The sequence below is a fragment of the Punica granatum genome, chromosome 5 (genome assembly GCF_007655135.1).
Source record: "Punica granatum isolate Tunisia-2019 chromosome 5, ASM765513v2, whole genome shotgun sequence".
In the NCBI taxonomy this organism is placed as follows: Eukaryota; Viridiplantae; Streptophyta; class Magnoliopsida; order Myrtales; family Lythraceae; genus Punica; species Punica granatum.
Genome location: NC_045131.1, coordinates 30,721,866 through 30,736,110, shown reverse-complemented (window position 1 = coordinate 30,736,110; position 14,245 = coordinate 30,721,866). Strand labels below are relative to the sequence as shown.

The 14,245-nt window shown below is 38.6% G+C and overlaps 3 protein-coding genes and 1 non-coding gene across 13 annotated transcripts; 2 read left to right on the top strand and 2 right to left on the bottom strand.

Moving 5' to 3' along the window:
- Positions 1 to 222: 222 nt before the first annotated feature.
- Positions 223 to 3,643, top strand: LOC116208038 (serine/threonine-protein kinase D6PK). 2 transcript variants are annotated; one of them, XM_031541231.1, is made up of 4 exons: positions 223 to 466; positions 555 to 751; positions 1,094 to 2,059; positions 2,548 to 3,643. In XM_031541231.1, the coding sequence occupies exons 3-4, from the start codon at positions 1,224 to 1,226 to the stop codon at positions 3,437 to 3,439; spliced, it is 1,728 nt and encodes a 575-aa protein (XP_031397091.1). In that variant the 5' UTR covers positions 223 to 466; positions 555 to 751; positions 1,094 to 1,223; the 3' UTR covers positions 3,440 to 3,643. The 2 variants fall into 2 exon arrangements, with proteins under 2 accessions (XP_031397091.1, XP_031397090.1); XM_031541230.1 differs by lacking the exon at positions 555 to 751 and having other exon boundaries at positions 224 to 466.
- A 2,094-nt stretch (positions 3,644 to 5,737) lies between these two features.
- Positions 5,738 to 10,353, top strand: LOC116209207 (UDP-glycosyltransferase TURAN). 9 transcript variants are annotated; one of them, XM_031542785.1, is made up of 19 exons: positions 5,738 to 5,894; positions 5,985 to 6,063; positions 6,460 to 6,609; positions 6,709 to 6,742; positions 7,017 to 7,072; positions 7,154 to 7,285; positions 7,467 to 7,615; positions 7,694 to 7,783; positions 7,893 to 7,959; positions 8,055 to 8,118; positions 8,208 to 8,313; positions 8,565 to 8,731; positions 8,814 to 8,924; positions 9,071 to 9,132; positions 9,223 to 9,275; positions 9,358 to 9,433; positions 9,564 to 9,683; positions 9,820 to 9,886; positions 9,997 to 10,353. In XM_031542785.1, exons 3-18 carry the CDS (start codon positions 6,517 to 6,519, stop codon positions 9,841 to 9,843), a joined length of 1,404 nt encoding a protein of 467 aa, XP_031398645.1. In that variant the 5' UTR covers positions 5,738 to 5,894; positions 5,985 to 6,063; positions 6,460 to 6,516; the 3' UTR covers positions 9,844 to 9,886; positions 9,997 to 10,353. The 9 variants fall into 9 exon arrangements, 8 of the variants coding, with proteins under 8 accessions (XP_031398645.1, XP_031398646.1, XP_031398650.1 ...); XM_031542786.1 differs by lacking the exon at positions 5,985 to 6,063 and having other exon boundaries at positions 5,739 to 5,894; XM_031542790.1 differs by lacking the exon at positions 5,985 to 6,063 and having other exon boundaries at positions 5,744 to 5,880.
- Positions 10,354 to 10,558: 205 nt separating this feature from the next.
- On the bottom strand, positions 10,559 to 13,853 carry LOC116209208. The gene is made up of 4 exons (XM_031542793.1): positions 13,374 to 13,853; positions 11,559 to 11,677; positions 11,268 to 11,383; positions 10,559 to 11,141 (listed from the first exon to the last, which is right to left on the bottom strand). The coding sequence occupies exons 1-4, from the start codon at positions 13,726 to 13,728 to the stop codon at positions 10,871 to 10,873; spliced, it is 861 nt and encodes a 286-aa protein (XP_031398653.1). The 5' UTR covers positions 13,729 to 13,853; the 3' UTR covers positions 10,559 to 10,870.
- TRNAF-GAA lies at positions 10,757 to 10,829 on the bottom strand. The gene has a single exon. It is a non-coding gene; the product is annotated as a tRNA-Phe (tRNA).
- Positions 13,854 to 14,245: the final 392 nt, after the last annotated feature.

Below are 14,245 nucleotides of genomic sequence, written 5' to 3'. Positions count from 1 at the left end.
TTATAATAAATCTTCTTCTTTTTTTTTCCCTTAAATAGTGTTAAAATCCATCTACTATTGTTTGAGGGACAAATTAAGAAATGCATATGTATTGTGTTTAAATATATATATGGACAATAACCAATAATTACTCGTGATTAAGAGAACCTCAATTTTGGGGACAAAATTCCCCCAAACGAAATAATTGAATCCCCAAAAGCCTTACTTTAGCCTTCGCCATTGACCCTTCTGCCTCTCTCTCTCTCTCTCTCTCTCTCTGCGCCAAACTCTTCACTAGAAGAAGCAAAAGGGAGGAAGAGCTCCCCTCACCTCACTCCCTTATTTCTGATACTCCCTCCCTCAAGCTTTCTCTCTCTTCCCCCTCTCTCCTCTTTTTCCTCTCTAGCGGCTTCAGTCAGGACTTCCCCTGCTGAGCTTTGTCGTTCTTTTGGAGCCCACCGAGGCCTGCTCTGATCACTCCAATTAGGTACTCTTCTTCTTTTTCTCTCTCTCTCTCTCGCCTTTTACTCTCCTGTTCATTTTCTCTCAATTGATGTACTTCCTCTGCCTTCTAGCCGCAGTTTTAGCATCCGGGTCTGTCTCAGATTTCGGATCTGTGTGTCGGGTTCACTGAAAGCTCCGGTCTTGAGATCGAGATCTGTGTTCTGTTCAATTGGGTCTCGGTCTTGTTTATTTCTACAGGATTTCCGATGGTCTCGTGGTAGCTTTCCGGGTTAATTAGGGGGACTATGTTGTGTCTGCGTCATCTCAGGTGGAGTTGAGCTGACCATTTGCTTATTCTTTTACATTGTTGTGGTCCTTGAAGGAAGGCAGGCTCTTTTACGGTTTCTCTCTTTACAGATTTGCTCTTTCGTCTTTTGGGCTGGAAAAATTGTTAATTTTGGGTCCATTTGCTAACTATGTAGTAATTAGTGGCCAGCTAATTAAGGTCTACATGCATGAGCTGTCTGTCATCAGCATAGGGCTGTGCTTTGGGACTGCATTGTGGTGTAAATTTAACATCTTTGTTCAGATTTAGTGGATGTTTGAGTGGCCAGGTGTCTTAATCTTAAGATTTGTTTTGTTGATAGATTAATTGGTTTCTTTTTGGTAGGACGGAAGGAAGAAATCATGTTGTTGTGCTGATGAGCCATTCGGGTATTCCCTTTCCCTTGCTGATGGGTCTGAAGAAGCCATGGATTTGTTCAATCTGACCTGTTGAGTGATTCTTCTCCGCTTCCTGTATGGCCTCGAAACCTGCTTCAAGAGCTTCTCCTGGTCCGAAGCAACAGCATAAAACTGCCGGCGCTCCTGCACCAGAGAAAAACGAGCTAAAGCCTTTACCTCCGCAAAACTCGAAGCAAGACCCAGCGGAATCTTCTGAAAACAAAAGGGTCGTGAGTTTGGATCAAAAGGGCTCTCTGGAATCACAAGTCAGTAAAATGAGCATAAATTCTAGCTCACCGGTGCCAGTGGACGCAACGAATAGAGTCAGTTCTCAGGATGGTTCTGTCGATCAGGAGAAGAAGACATCGGACCGAGGAAGTGTCAAGGACAGTTCTGTTTCTGCAAAAGTTAGTGACCGGGGAGATTTTGTTGAGAGCGGGAAGAGCAGTATCTGCAGAGGAAGCACAAGCAGTGACATTAGCGATGAGAGCAGCTGTAGCAGCTTCAGCAGTGGCATCAACAAGCCCCATAAAGCGAATGACCTCAGGTGGGAAGCGATACAGGTCGTCCGAGCAAGAGATGGAGTATTGGGTCTGAGCCATTTCAGGCTTCTGAAACGGTTAGGCTGCGGAGATATTGGGAGTGTTTATCTGTCAGAGCTGAGCGGAACAAAATGCTACTTTGCAATGAAGGTAATGGACAAGGGCTCTCTTGCGAGCCGAAAGAAGCTGCTTCGGGCTCAGACGGAGAGGGAGATTTTGCAGTCTCTAGACCACCCATTCCTTCCTACTCTGTATACTCACTTCGAGACCGATAAATTCTCGTGCTTGGTAATGGAGTTTTGCCCGGGCGGAGACCTGCACACTCTTCGCCAGAAGCAGCCCGGGAAATACTTTCCCGAGCAGGCAGTAAAGTAATGATACTCATCTTTATCAGAAACTTGACGCTCTTCACTGAGTTTTAGTTTTTTTTGGTTAGCTGTTGTCAATTACGCATCTCTGATGAATGAGAATTGAGATAATAGGAAATTTGAAATCTCAAGTACTTGGATGGGCACATCTTAAACGGTTTAGTTATACTGGTTCAATTTAAGCACTTATGTTGCGTTAGCTATGATATGACCTAGAGAAAAGAAAATAGAATTGCCATAGAAAGCAGTCGAGTTTTAGATGTTGATTCTATTCCCAAATGTTTCCGGGAATATACCACCTGCGGTATTTGAGTTTGATGAATAAATGGAAATGGATTGCGGACTTGATTGCCAAACGTATGTGTCTTTTTTGAATAATGTTGTTCAATTCCAATGAGATTGCAGTTCTGCGTGTAAGGTCATTTTATGGAGCTGAACTTAAAACTCGTGTCTTTATCATGAAACTTATGATTGCTTTTCCTATTTTTCAGATTTTATGTGGCTGAGGTCTTGCTGGCCCTAGAGTACCTCCACATGCTCGGGATTATCTACCGGGACCTCAAACCCGAGAACGTTCTCGTTCGAGAAGATGGTCACATAATGCTGTCGGACTTTGACCTCTCCCTCCGCTGTGCTGTTAGCCCAACTCTCGTCAAAACCTCCTCTCTCGAGTCCTCTGAGCCTTTGAGGAAGAATTCTGCTTATTGCGTCCAACCCGCATGTATCGAACCGTCATGCATCCAGCCTTCTTGTGTGGTCCCTACGACATGCTTCTCTCCCCGAATCTTCTCCAGTAAGTCCAAGAAAGACCGGAAACCCAAAATTGAAGTGGGAAACCAAGTGAGCCCATTGCCCGAGCTTATTGCAGAGCCAACAGATGCTCGTTCAATGTCGTTCGTTGGGACCCACGAGTACTTAGCCCCTGAGATAATCAAAGGAGAGGGCCATGGGAGCGCCGTGGATTGGTGGACTTTTGGGATCTTTCTCTATGAACTTTTGTTCGGAAAGACCCCTTTCAAAGGATCAGGAAACCGGGCCACGCTATTCAATGTCGTGGGTCAACCATTGAGATTTCCCGAGTCACCGGTAGTGAGTTTTGCGGCTCGGGATTTGATAAGAGGGCTGCTTGTGAAGGAGCCGCAGCACAGGTTGGCCTATAAGAGAGGGGCCACTGAGATAAAGCAGCACCCCTTCTTCGAAGGCGTGAACTGGGCTCTGATTCGGTGTGCTACACCTCCCGAGATTCCAAGGCCTGTGGAGATAGAGAGGATTCCCACAGGCCCACCGTCGAGCGAAAAGGCTGCTAGTGTCGCCGCCGCCCCTCCTACAGCTGGTCCTGATAAGAAGGGATCGGATAATTATCTCGAGTTTGATTTCTTCTAGTGTTACTGAACATCTTGCGGTTTGAGGTAAGGTCAGAAAATAGGCTGTTCCATTCAAGAGGGAGGGGCCATTGTCCAATTGTTGAAGATAAAGGGAAGGGACTGCTTGTGACTTGTGTTGTAGTTGATGATGCATGTTGTTGACTGTCTGATAAATGTGTATTGAAATTATTATTGTTATTGCATGAACGAACTACTTAGCCCAGCCTCCTCTCGACTCTCCAGCTCTGCTAGTAAAAGAGTCTCTCATGTTATGTCTAGCCCGGAATGGAAAAAAGACAATTGAATAGAAGACTGCATCCCCAGCTGCCCGATCGACTGTTGGTGCGACTAACTCATTCGCAAGTGCACAAAACTTCAAAAGGGAGGGCTGTACCGCTACGACTTTTCACTTGGTCACTCATCCCAGTACTGCTCTTGCCCAAGCGGCAGGCTCATGCTAAACTTTTGGGGGGGAGGGAGGCACGAGATCTGTACAAGGATTACATTTGCGACTGTCAATATGGGGATTCGATCATGGGTGAGGCAGAAGATCTGTACAAGGAGTACATTTGTGACTGTCAATATGGGTCCCGATCATCCTCATATGGGTGTCTCACAATCCTCGTTGTGCAAGTACCGTGCTGCTAGTGGACTTCCGGTTCGACCCTTAACCCATGACCTAATAGATGGTTCGATGTGCATCCCGGTTCTCATGAAACAATTAATAAAACTCACCATTTTACCCGCGCGTTGTACGAGGTTATTATTCATGAAAAAGATAATATACATTATTATAAAATAAGGTCTTTGAAAAAATTAATTACTTTCTGATTTTATAATTATTTTCAAGTAGATCCTTAATAATTTTCAAGTTGATGATTAAATGAAATGAATAAACTTATTTTAACCAAAATTAAGTACTTCATTTACATAAAAATACTTTATTGACTCAAAAAAGAATTATTTATGTATTTATTAATAATATTAACATAATCAAATTAATAAAATTATTTTCATCAAAATTAAGTAATTAGTTAAATTACAGTATAATCTATCACATGCATTATGCTGCTCAATTAAAATTTTCATCATTATATATTTGCAAATCTTATTTTACGCGTAATTTATGGTCATGATATATTTAAGTTCTTGGAATGATGTATTATTGTCTGAAAGATGTAAATATTTAAAAATTAAAGTATCTTCTATAATTTCGATGTAAAAAATTAAAATTATTTTTACAGACTAAAAGATTTTACTTAATCATCTTAACTTTGATTAAAATAATCATATTTAGTTAGTTTTACTAATTTTGTTCATAAAATACATAAATTAATGCTCTTTTACTTAACTTCACAAACAATAATGGAAGCCCAATTGTTGAAAGAATAACACAGATGATAATCTTGCCTAAAAGTATAACAAACACGTATTTGTTCATTTTTGTAGAATATTTATTCCAGTTAGTTTTGTCAAAATGATCTTAAAGATTTTCATGTTATATGTGTTTTAAGTACCTAATTACCAACTTCTTTATTAGATTTTGTAGATTAAGGTAGAGATTGCTTGCTTCTCAAAGTAAAACATACGTTATTGTAAAGTAAATTGATGAATAATTTATTGTCCATGGACCAATTTTTGGATGGTAAGGTTTCATAAAATACATAAGTTACATGGAATTAAGAATTTCAAATTCAAAATTATTCAAAAAAAATTTAGCATTATTTATGAGTTGACCAACTACCTCTCAATCAGATTATGACATATCTTAATAAGCCAGTTCATGACTTTATTTTGTTCTATAAAATTTTAAATTTTATAATAGCATATTGATAAAGAAAGAAGTTATTATAACATATATATATTTTTTCTTGCTTCCAAGATTTTCTAAATAATAATAAATTTTATAACCAAATAACAATTTACAAATGATTTTATTTTTTATGATAAATCTATAAATAATATAGAAATAGCTAATAAGCTCAGATATTACAATCATTAAATATTCCTAAAAATCATTAAAGTTACATTTTTTTAAAAAAAATTCATTCAATATATTTTGGTCAACAAAGAGTTATTCAAGTATTATGATTCTGAAACTCGTTAATTTAGCTACAAATATATGGTACAGTCTCCACAGTAAAATATATAATTCAACCTGATTAAAAAGTCATTTGATTTCTAATATCAATTATCTGCAAGATAAATTATATCGTAAATAATAGTAATAATAATGGATTATTGTAAACCATTATACTAAATTTTCAGAAATTTTTGCTTAGCATTACAACCGACAAGTGAAGATGTTACTGTACATATGAAAAGAGAAAATCCAGGGCGTATTTTTTCTTGACCAATGCGTGTTCGGTGATGCATGCAGATTGATGAACAATCAATCACAAAGACTGAACTTGCTGCTGAGCTTTGCCGTCCTTCTCAGCCCACTGGAGTCCTGCTCTGGTAACTCCAATTAGGTACCCTCCATCTTCTTTTTCTCTCCCTTGCCCATTACTCTACTGTTGTTCATCTTCTCTGAATTGATATGCTTTCTCTGCCTTCTACAGTCGGTTTTAGTACCCGGGTCTGTTTTAGATTTCCGATCCGTGCGTTGGGTTCACTGAAAGCTTCGGTGTTGAGATCGAGGTCTGTGTTCTGTTCAATTGGGTCTCGGTCTTGTTTACTTGTACAGTGATTTTCGATGTTCTTGTAGTCGTGGCTTTCCGGGTTGATTGAGGGACCAAATGTTGTGTCTGAGTCATCCGGTCTTCTTGATAGGTTCCTTGACTTGCTGGTATCTCAGAATATGCTGAAAATTATGTAGAAACTTACATTTTACAAAGTTTCAATTTTATGATTTGGTTATGCGGACCATCACCGTCCTGCCTAAATATTCGATTTTGACAACCTTCACTGGTATATCTCCATAACCCTGAGAATCCCTACAATTTATGCTGGCTGTAATGTTGATCATTGTTGCTGTCCTCAGTATTGAGCTTTTTGACTCGAGGGAGGATTGATTATTTCAGTATTGGGCAGCAGGGTGGTCAGAAGCCGGCCAATCCAAGCACTGGAGTGGCTTCTGATAAAGAAGGGGAGATGGGGAGAAGAGGCAGGGCTTGTGTGGTTGTTTTGGGCGATTTCGGTCGGAGCCCTCGAATGCAGTATCACGCTCTCTCCCTCGCCCGTCAGGTAAACGTGAATGCCCTAAATTATAACAGAAGGGACAAGTTCACCATACCTGCCTAGCCTTCGTTCAAACTCTTGAACATGTGTGCTCTTGTCTTGCAGGCATCTTTGGAAGTAGATGTTGTTGCATATGGAGGTAGCGATCCTTTCCTCCCATGAATTTGTTCTTAGCTCATTGGTGCGTAGAACTTAGATATGCTTTTCAATTACATATAAAAAGTCCCGTATAAGGATGATTGGAAAAAAAAAATTGTATATGGATGAATAACTATTCAAGATTTTGGATCCTACTATAGGCAGACAAATTCTGGACTCATTTTAGTCAACTACATTCTTATAAAAGTCTGGTCAAAACCGACTGTGCAGTATGGGGTACTTTGTGATCTGTTATCTATAATGTTGTTGGACAGGCTCCAAACCTCATAAAGCCGTGCTTGAGCAAAGTTCGATTCATATTCACGAGATGGTACCTCTCACTAGATAGCTCCTAAGAATATAAAGTCTGCTTGGTGTGGAACTCCTTCATTGTTCTTTTTAATGTTTCCAGAAACATTGGCCAAGAACCCTGCAGTGGCTTCCAAAGCCGTTGACTCTTTTGGTTAAGCCAGTATTCCAGTTTGTTGCTCTTCTTTGGTTTCTCTGTTTAAAGATACCTCCTCCAGATGTTTTCATTGTGCAGGTGAGCTTAATTTTTGCTGCCCAAAAAGCGAAGGCTGATAATTTGATTTACTGAATTCATATTGGTAACACATAACCACAAAAGATAGTCTTGCTTATTGTCCTGGTGCCTTGTAAAGTTAGGTTAATAAAGTTTTAGTTGACAAGGGTTATGCTGATCTTGGCTTTATTGACTTATGTAGAACCCACCTTCAGTTCCCACATTGGTTGTAGTCAGATGGGCTAGCTGGTTGAGGAAGGCAGCATTGATCGTTGATTGGCATAATTTTGGATATACTTTGCTGAAATTGTCCCTCGGAAATAGTAGTCCATTTGTGGCAGTATACCATTGGTATTTACTAATTGTTTTATTAGTTTTCCCATTTATAAATTCTCTTTCAGCAAAGTAATACTTTCTCATAATTTATAGGCTTGAGAAGCATTACGGAAAGATGGCTGATGGTTCCTTCTGTGTGACGAGAGCAATGCAACAGGAATTGGCACAGAACTGGGGAATTAGGTATGAGTTGGAGAAAATTTCAAGAGATTTGGGACTTTTCTGTAGTGAACTAAATAGTTTGCTGATGGTTGTCCTAATCCCTTTTTGTTTTCTATATACTGTAATATAGTGCCACCGTTCTTTATGATCGACCTCCAGAATTTTTTCATCCTGCTTCACTAGTGGAAAAGCATGAGGTAAAGTGATTTTCCTGGCACTCCTTTTATGTAGTACTCTTTAGTTTCTTTATAAGAAAATTTAAAAAATTAAATGTGAGGCTGGCATGTTGTAGCTGTTCTGCAGGTTAAGTAAAAGTCTCAGCCTTCCCCCTGGTGTTCACGATTGCATCAGCTATGGTAATGTTATTGTTCAAACAGATAAATGATTCATACTTTTGTTTTTTATAAAAAATTGTTCTCTTTATAAGCAGTATACTTTCTTGCAGGAGGTCTGACAGGGGGAAGCCATGAGACCCCATTCACCATTCTCACTGGCTCTGAGATTTTGTTGAAGGAAAATAGGCCGGCTCTCATTGTTAGTAGTACAAGTTGGTATGTTCTTATTCTTCGCATCTTTAGCAAAAGCTTCGTGTGCACCTTGTGCAACAAACAGTTTAAGACTTTGCAGATGGAGGTAGCAGCCTCCATCTACAACAAATAGTTGGGTCTTATTGTAATACTGACTCTTCAGGTTGTTCGGACTTCATGTATTTTGTCTTGCTGGTTTTCATGCATATTTTATGCTTCGTCAACAACATGCTCAGTCTGCCAAAGGTAGTCTTAGAAGTGATGCTTTGTTGCAGGACCCCAGATGAAGATTTTAGCATTCTCTTGGAAGCAGCAGTAATGTATGATAGGCGAGTGGCAGCTATCTTAAGAGAAGAAGATACTACTGACAGGGAGGTCCTTTGGAAGGAAATGAATGATGGGAGGAAATATCCCTATCCTAGGCTATTGTTCATAATCACTGGTAATATCTACTGTTGATTAGACTGATCAACGTCCTTCTGATCTTTCATCAGTTAATGAAGAATACTATGCAATTTTAACAGGCAAAGGGCCAGAGAAAGAGAAATACGAGGAAAAGATCAGGGCGTTGGACCTTAAACGGGTGGCATTTCGTACCATGTGGCTCTCAGCTGAAGATTATCCATTACTTCTTGGTACGCCTCCCCCCCCCCCCCCACACACACCCCTTTCTTTTTCCTTCCTTTTCTATAAATTCTAGAATTTTTTTTTTGGATAAATAATTCTAGATTTTTTTATTTTGGGTAGATGCTGTAAATCTGATGATTCCCTTACTTGGCAGGATCAGCAGATCTCGGTGTATGCTTGCATACTTCCTCATCAGGCCTGGACCTCCCAATGAAGGTTTGCTCTCAATCTGTAAATTCGGCGAGAAAAAATTTGTCTTAATAGATGAAATGTGTGATCTTTCGTCTGTTTGTGTGCTGGTATAAGGTGGTGGACATGTTTGGTTGTGGACTTCCTGTCTGTGCTGTTTCGTATTCTTGGTGAGCTCTCTGTGGAACATCGTTATGATACTCTGGTTTGACAATAGAATTGTTCACCGTAACGATGTATTTGCCCTTGAAGTATTGGAGAACTCGTGGAAGCGCACAGAAACGGTCTCCTGTTTTCAACATCTTCGGAGCTAGCTGATGAACTTCTGGTAAGCATTGGCGACAATTTATATGGTGACGTCAACAGACTTAAGGAGAAAAGCTAGTTATCCTGCTTTTATGCTTTTATCTATCTTGCTACCATATTTGAACTTGTTTTATCTGGCGATGTCCCATCAGATGCTACTCAAGGATTTTCCGAACAATTCTAATGAACTGAATTCACTAAGAAATGGTGCAGTAGCCTCCACGACGTGGGCTAATGAGTGGGAAGAGCAAGCTAAGCCGTTACTGATGGAGGCAAGTTTTCTTTTATTTTCTTTGCCATGCCTTATTTTATCTCATAACTATCCTCTGCAGGGTATTGGCCTGATGTTACGATATCTCCTCCCTTGACCACCTTGTAAGAGTGAAGTTTGGACTTTTCATCTTGCAGGTTATATCTAAAAAAACCGGTTGATTCCCTACCTCCTGTCCGAAACACTGCATGCTCTTGTGAAATGGTAAAATACAGAGATTGTTTCGTCAGACAATGCGCTTCAATACTTAAGACTTCAAATCCTTTCATGGCTCGAAAGTCCTTCCTGATATTGATTAATGCTCTCTTCATTAGGAGCTTGATATGAAGATGGATGGAACATCCAGCCATACAAACTATTCTGATGGAAGTACAATGTTATCAGTGTGTCAATACGAAGAAATCCCCTTGCTCCCATGTTTATCCATCTTTTTTGTATAGGGACACAACTAGTCTGCAGTCTTTTGGTCAATTTCAAGAGAATACCGGAATTTGCTACCCGAGAGATGATGCGGTTATTACAGTTTCGTGATAATATTATAGTGCTTTTCTTCTAACAAAATGGTGATTTGTACTTCCAAGTTTTGACTGGCACTACGATGCAGCTACTTAATGTCGAATCCGCTTTTTCATTCCTACCAACTGCAAACATGAGAAAGAGGCAGTTTTTCACCTCATTGTTGGCGACAAAGTTGAAACTGCATGGAAAGTTCTACATTGTATGATGAACTCTGTACTGTTTGCGTTATCTTCGTATAAAACTGAGAGCACGAATGGTTGGAAAACTCTATTGAGAACAATCGAAAAATGGAAGAAAAATTTCAGAATTTCGAAAAATGGAAGAAAAATTTAGAAGTTTGAAATATTTCAACAGCCTTTTGATTGATCGGGAAACGTCAGTATGAACAACTGATTTTGGAATTCCGAAATATCTCGACAGCCTTTTGACCTATACGACTTAGCGTTTATCGGTTAGTTCGTTAATGCAGTTGCAGAAATAAAACCCAAAGAAAGCAAAAGCAGAGAAAAGGGCAAGAAAAGGGGGATAAAAAAACCAAAATTAAAATATACAAAATGCGGTGAGCGTGGATCGAACACGCGACCTTCAGATCTTCAGTCTGACGCTCTCCCAACTGAGCTATCCCCGCTTGTCGCTTCAGCTTTAGAATAATTAGACTGGCACATACGATCATACGAACTTATTTGATCTGAAACACATGCAGGAAATAGCACCATTAGTGGATCCCATCCCTTCTTGTCCAGGTTTGGTTTTATCACCATTGCCGACATCGCGTGGAGACTGAGACCGCGATGGTGGGGATGACGTCTGACAATTATTAACGGTCAGTTGATCCAACACTACTTGATTTCCTCCGCATATAATTTTTAGATTGCAGCTCTCCGGTATGTTCTGTAGTATCTGATCAGCAATCCCATTTCCCTTTCGTGCCCTCAGCTTCCTATGTACCAGCCAAATTATGTGTTATATATATATATATATATATATATATGCTCTACCAATAAATCCTAATACACAGAGATGGAAAATTTGCACAATTAATTCTTATTAATTAATTATTGATTACCTGAGATTGGATTTGGGGGTTCCGACAACAAGCTTCTTGATGTTGAGAACAGGAATGAGGTCTAGGATTGCCTTTGCCACCATATCACTTTCTATGAGCATTGTGTCCACCTTAACCTGTTTCATATTAAATTATATCATTTGTTCAATTAACTAATATGTCGATATTTTTTAAAAAAATTTAACGCTCTTTCTTGTCTAGCTAAAGGAGAATTAAAAAACATAATAAAATTTTATAATTAATTAATTAATGGTTATAGAAAATTAGAAATGCTAATATACATTGTAGTACCTTGGAGGCATGGCATGAGTTTAGGAAATTCTGGAGGAGTTCTCTCCTCTTGCCTCTTTCTTGTGCCATGAAGCTCTCCAGCTGCTCTCGGTTCACTCGGCTTACCGGTAGATTCCCCACTAATAACAACATCACGGGATACATACATAGTTATCGATACGATACTGAACCAAAACAATCTTCTATGCGTGTTTAATGTGATAGCTTCATTGATCAACATGTATCTCATACATATGGATCCTCAGAAAATTATTAGTTAGCTAGCTTTGTTCAAATAAACTTTTTACGTCAACCATACGCATATGTTAGTGTGATCGCCACATATAGATCTTCCAGGGAGAGAAGCTCCATTGCATGTAGGAAATGGATCTTGTTGAAAGTCAATTTGATGGAATTGACTTTTGGAGAAAAGTAACGCAAAGTCCTGCCTTACCTAAATGCTAGGAGTAGTATACACACACACATATATATATATACACACACATGTATGGAGGTGGATAATAAATAAGGTGGAGCCAAATATTTGTATATATATATATATATATATATATTTAAGTGGGGTTGTAATAATGGTTAGAAAAAATATGTGCTGGAATTTATTATTAAATTGAGGAAGAATGTAAAAATGCAATAGATTGTATTGTTGAATTGTGGAAAAATTATGAATAGTCGAGAAAAATTTAGTATTAAAAAATTAATTGTAATTATAGTTAAGAAAATATATGTGAAAGAATTTATCATTATATTGAAAAAAAAGAATAATTTGATTGTTAAATTGAAGAAAAAGTAAAGTGGAGTTAATGGAGAATTTTTAACTCTCCAATCAAACATAGACCAAGTCAATATCTAGTAGGGTGTGAAAAAAACAAATGCCCTTCAATCCATAATAATTGAGTTCATTTATGAGGGCCATTGAAAGCTCTTTCATAAGTACCGTTCTACTTATTTCAAAATAACAGTATTATTTGGTGAGAAATAACTATGCGTTGGGTTAAACGAAGTTTAATTACTATAAGTTTCTATCATACTATTCGGTTTGTATTACTTGATATTCGAAAAACTCAATGAATCTCAATTAATTTAGGTTCAAATTGGGCGATCCATACTAAAGGATAAATCCACTTGTGAATTTTTTTCATTCACGAGATGAGAATTTGAGACCTTGCATAAGAAAAATAAATAGGTATTGAATCACTTGAATCAAGTCAAGTTGAGATTAAATATCTTCTAATCTTTAGACTTTGAAATATTTTGAATCCTCATCTACCCAAAGAAAAAGAAAGCCACTATTTATCTTGCGTAGAATCTACATGGATTCTTAGGAAAGTTGATTTAACCTATTCCAATTTTTAGGAAAGTTGATTTAAAATTTTTGGGCCCACAGAGCTTCCATGTTTGGCTGAGTCATGATAATCAACATTACCACTTTCACATTTCCACTCGAATAGTAAGGTAGATTATCATGAAGGGGTGAGAATGCGAATTTTCACCTTGATGGGAATGTGCATTACCAGTAATTTAATTGTCGGGAATCCAACAAACTTCAGTGTGGCCGTATTTCTTGACTCTTCTTTGAAGCCTACCTAAGACTGTTTAATGAGACCTCAAGTCCAAGGAAATTAATTTTTGTCAATGGATCATATTGACCGATACAACTAAACCAGAGAAAAGAATAATATTACAACACAGTTTGAAGATCGATTTACAAAAACTTCTCATCATTCCACCAATTACCCGGATCTCGAGTTCTGGACCATATATATATATATATATATATATATATTATATGCGTGTAAATAGTGGATGAAGACTTACGAGGAGATGGAATATAGCGGATCTCAGGAAATACATGGACGAGGTAGACGGTGGTGGACTGGCCGGAACCAATGGCATGGTTGAGCGACCATGTCAGGGCGTCCATGCTCGACTCACTCTTCCCGACTCCTACATAGACGCAGTCTTCCGAACCTCGGGAGCCATAAGAACACAAACTAATGTGATCGATGTCTTCCTTGATGGATGCAAGAGGCAGGCCACTGGACGTTATATTATTGCCCTCCTTTGAGTCTTCCTCTACTCCTTCTATCTCCGACACATAACTTACCGTGTTGTGACGATCGAATGTCCCTTTGCCAGAGCTCTTGTTCTCTCCAGCCTCCATTTCGGGCATGCTTCCGGCAAGCTTTAATTTCGGGGAAAAATTGGAATTAACCCAATTATATCTAGAGTAGAGCTAGTTATATATGTAATATATATATATATATATGTATGTATGTATATATTCTTCTTCTTGTTGTTGTCTCTCTCTATATATAGATGTGAAGAGAGGTCCGGGTTGAATTTTCGATGCAGCCTTTGGCATTAGTGCAACTGCATTTCATAACAAGAAGCGACAAGGTTGTCACTACTGCTGTTCACCATATTATTCAACATAAAAAGAAGGATTAATTGAACCGGTGGTCCAAAAAATTTCATGAATGTTTTAGGTTAGTCCAAAATATTTTTTTGGTAACTTGTTGGTACAAAAAATTTTAAAACCGTTTCAATGTAGTGCATTTAATCAATTGCCCCTGACGCCGTTAACATTTTGCTGACGTGGCGTGTCCTATGTGTCCCTTTTGTTACGTGGAACCAATCATAGTGCGCCACATCATTTAAGAGGACATAAAATCAGAAAAAGTCCAAAA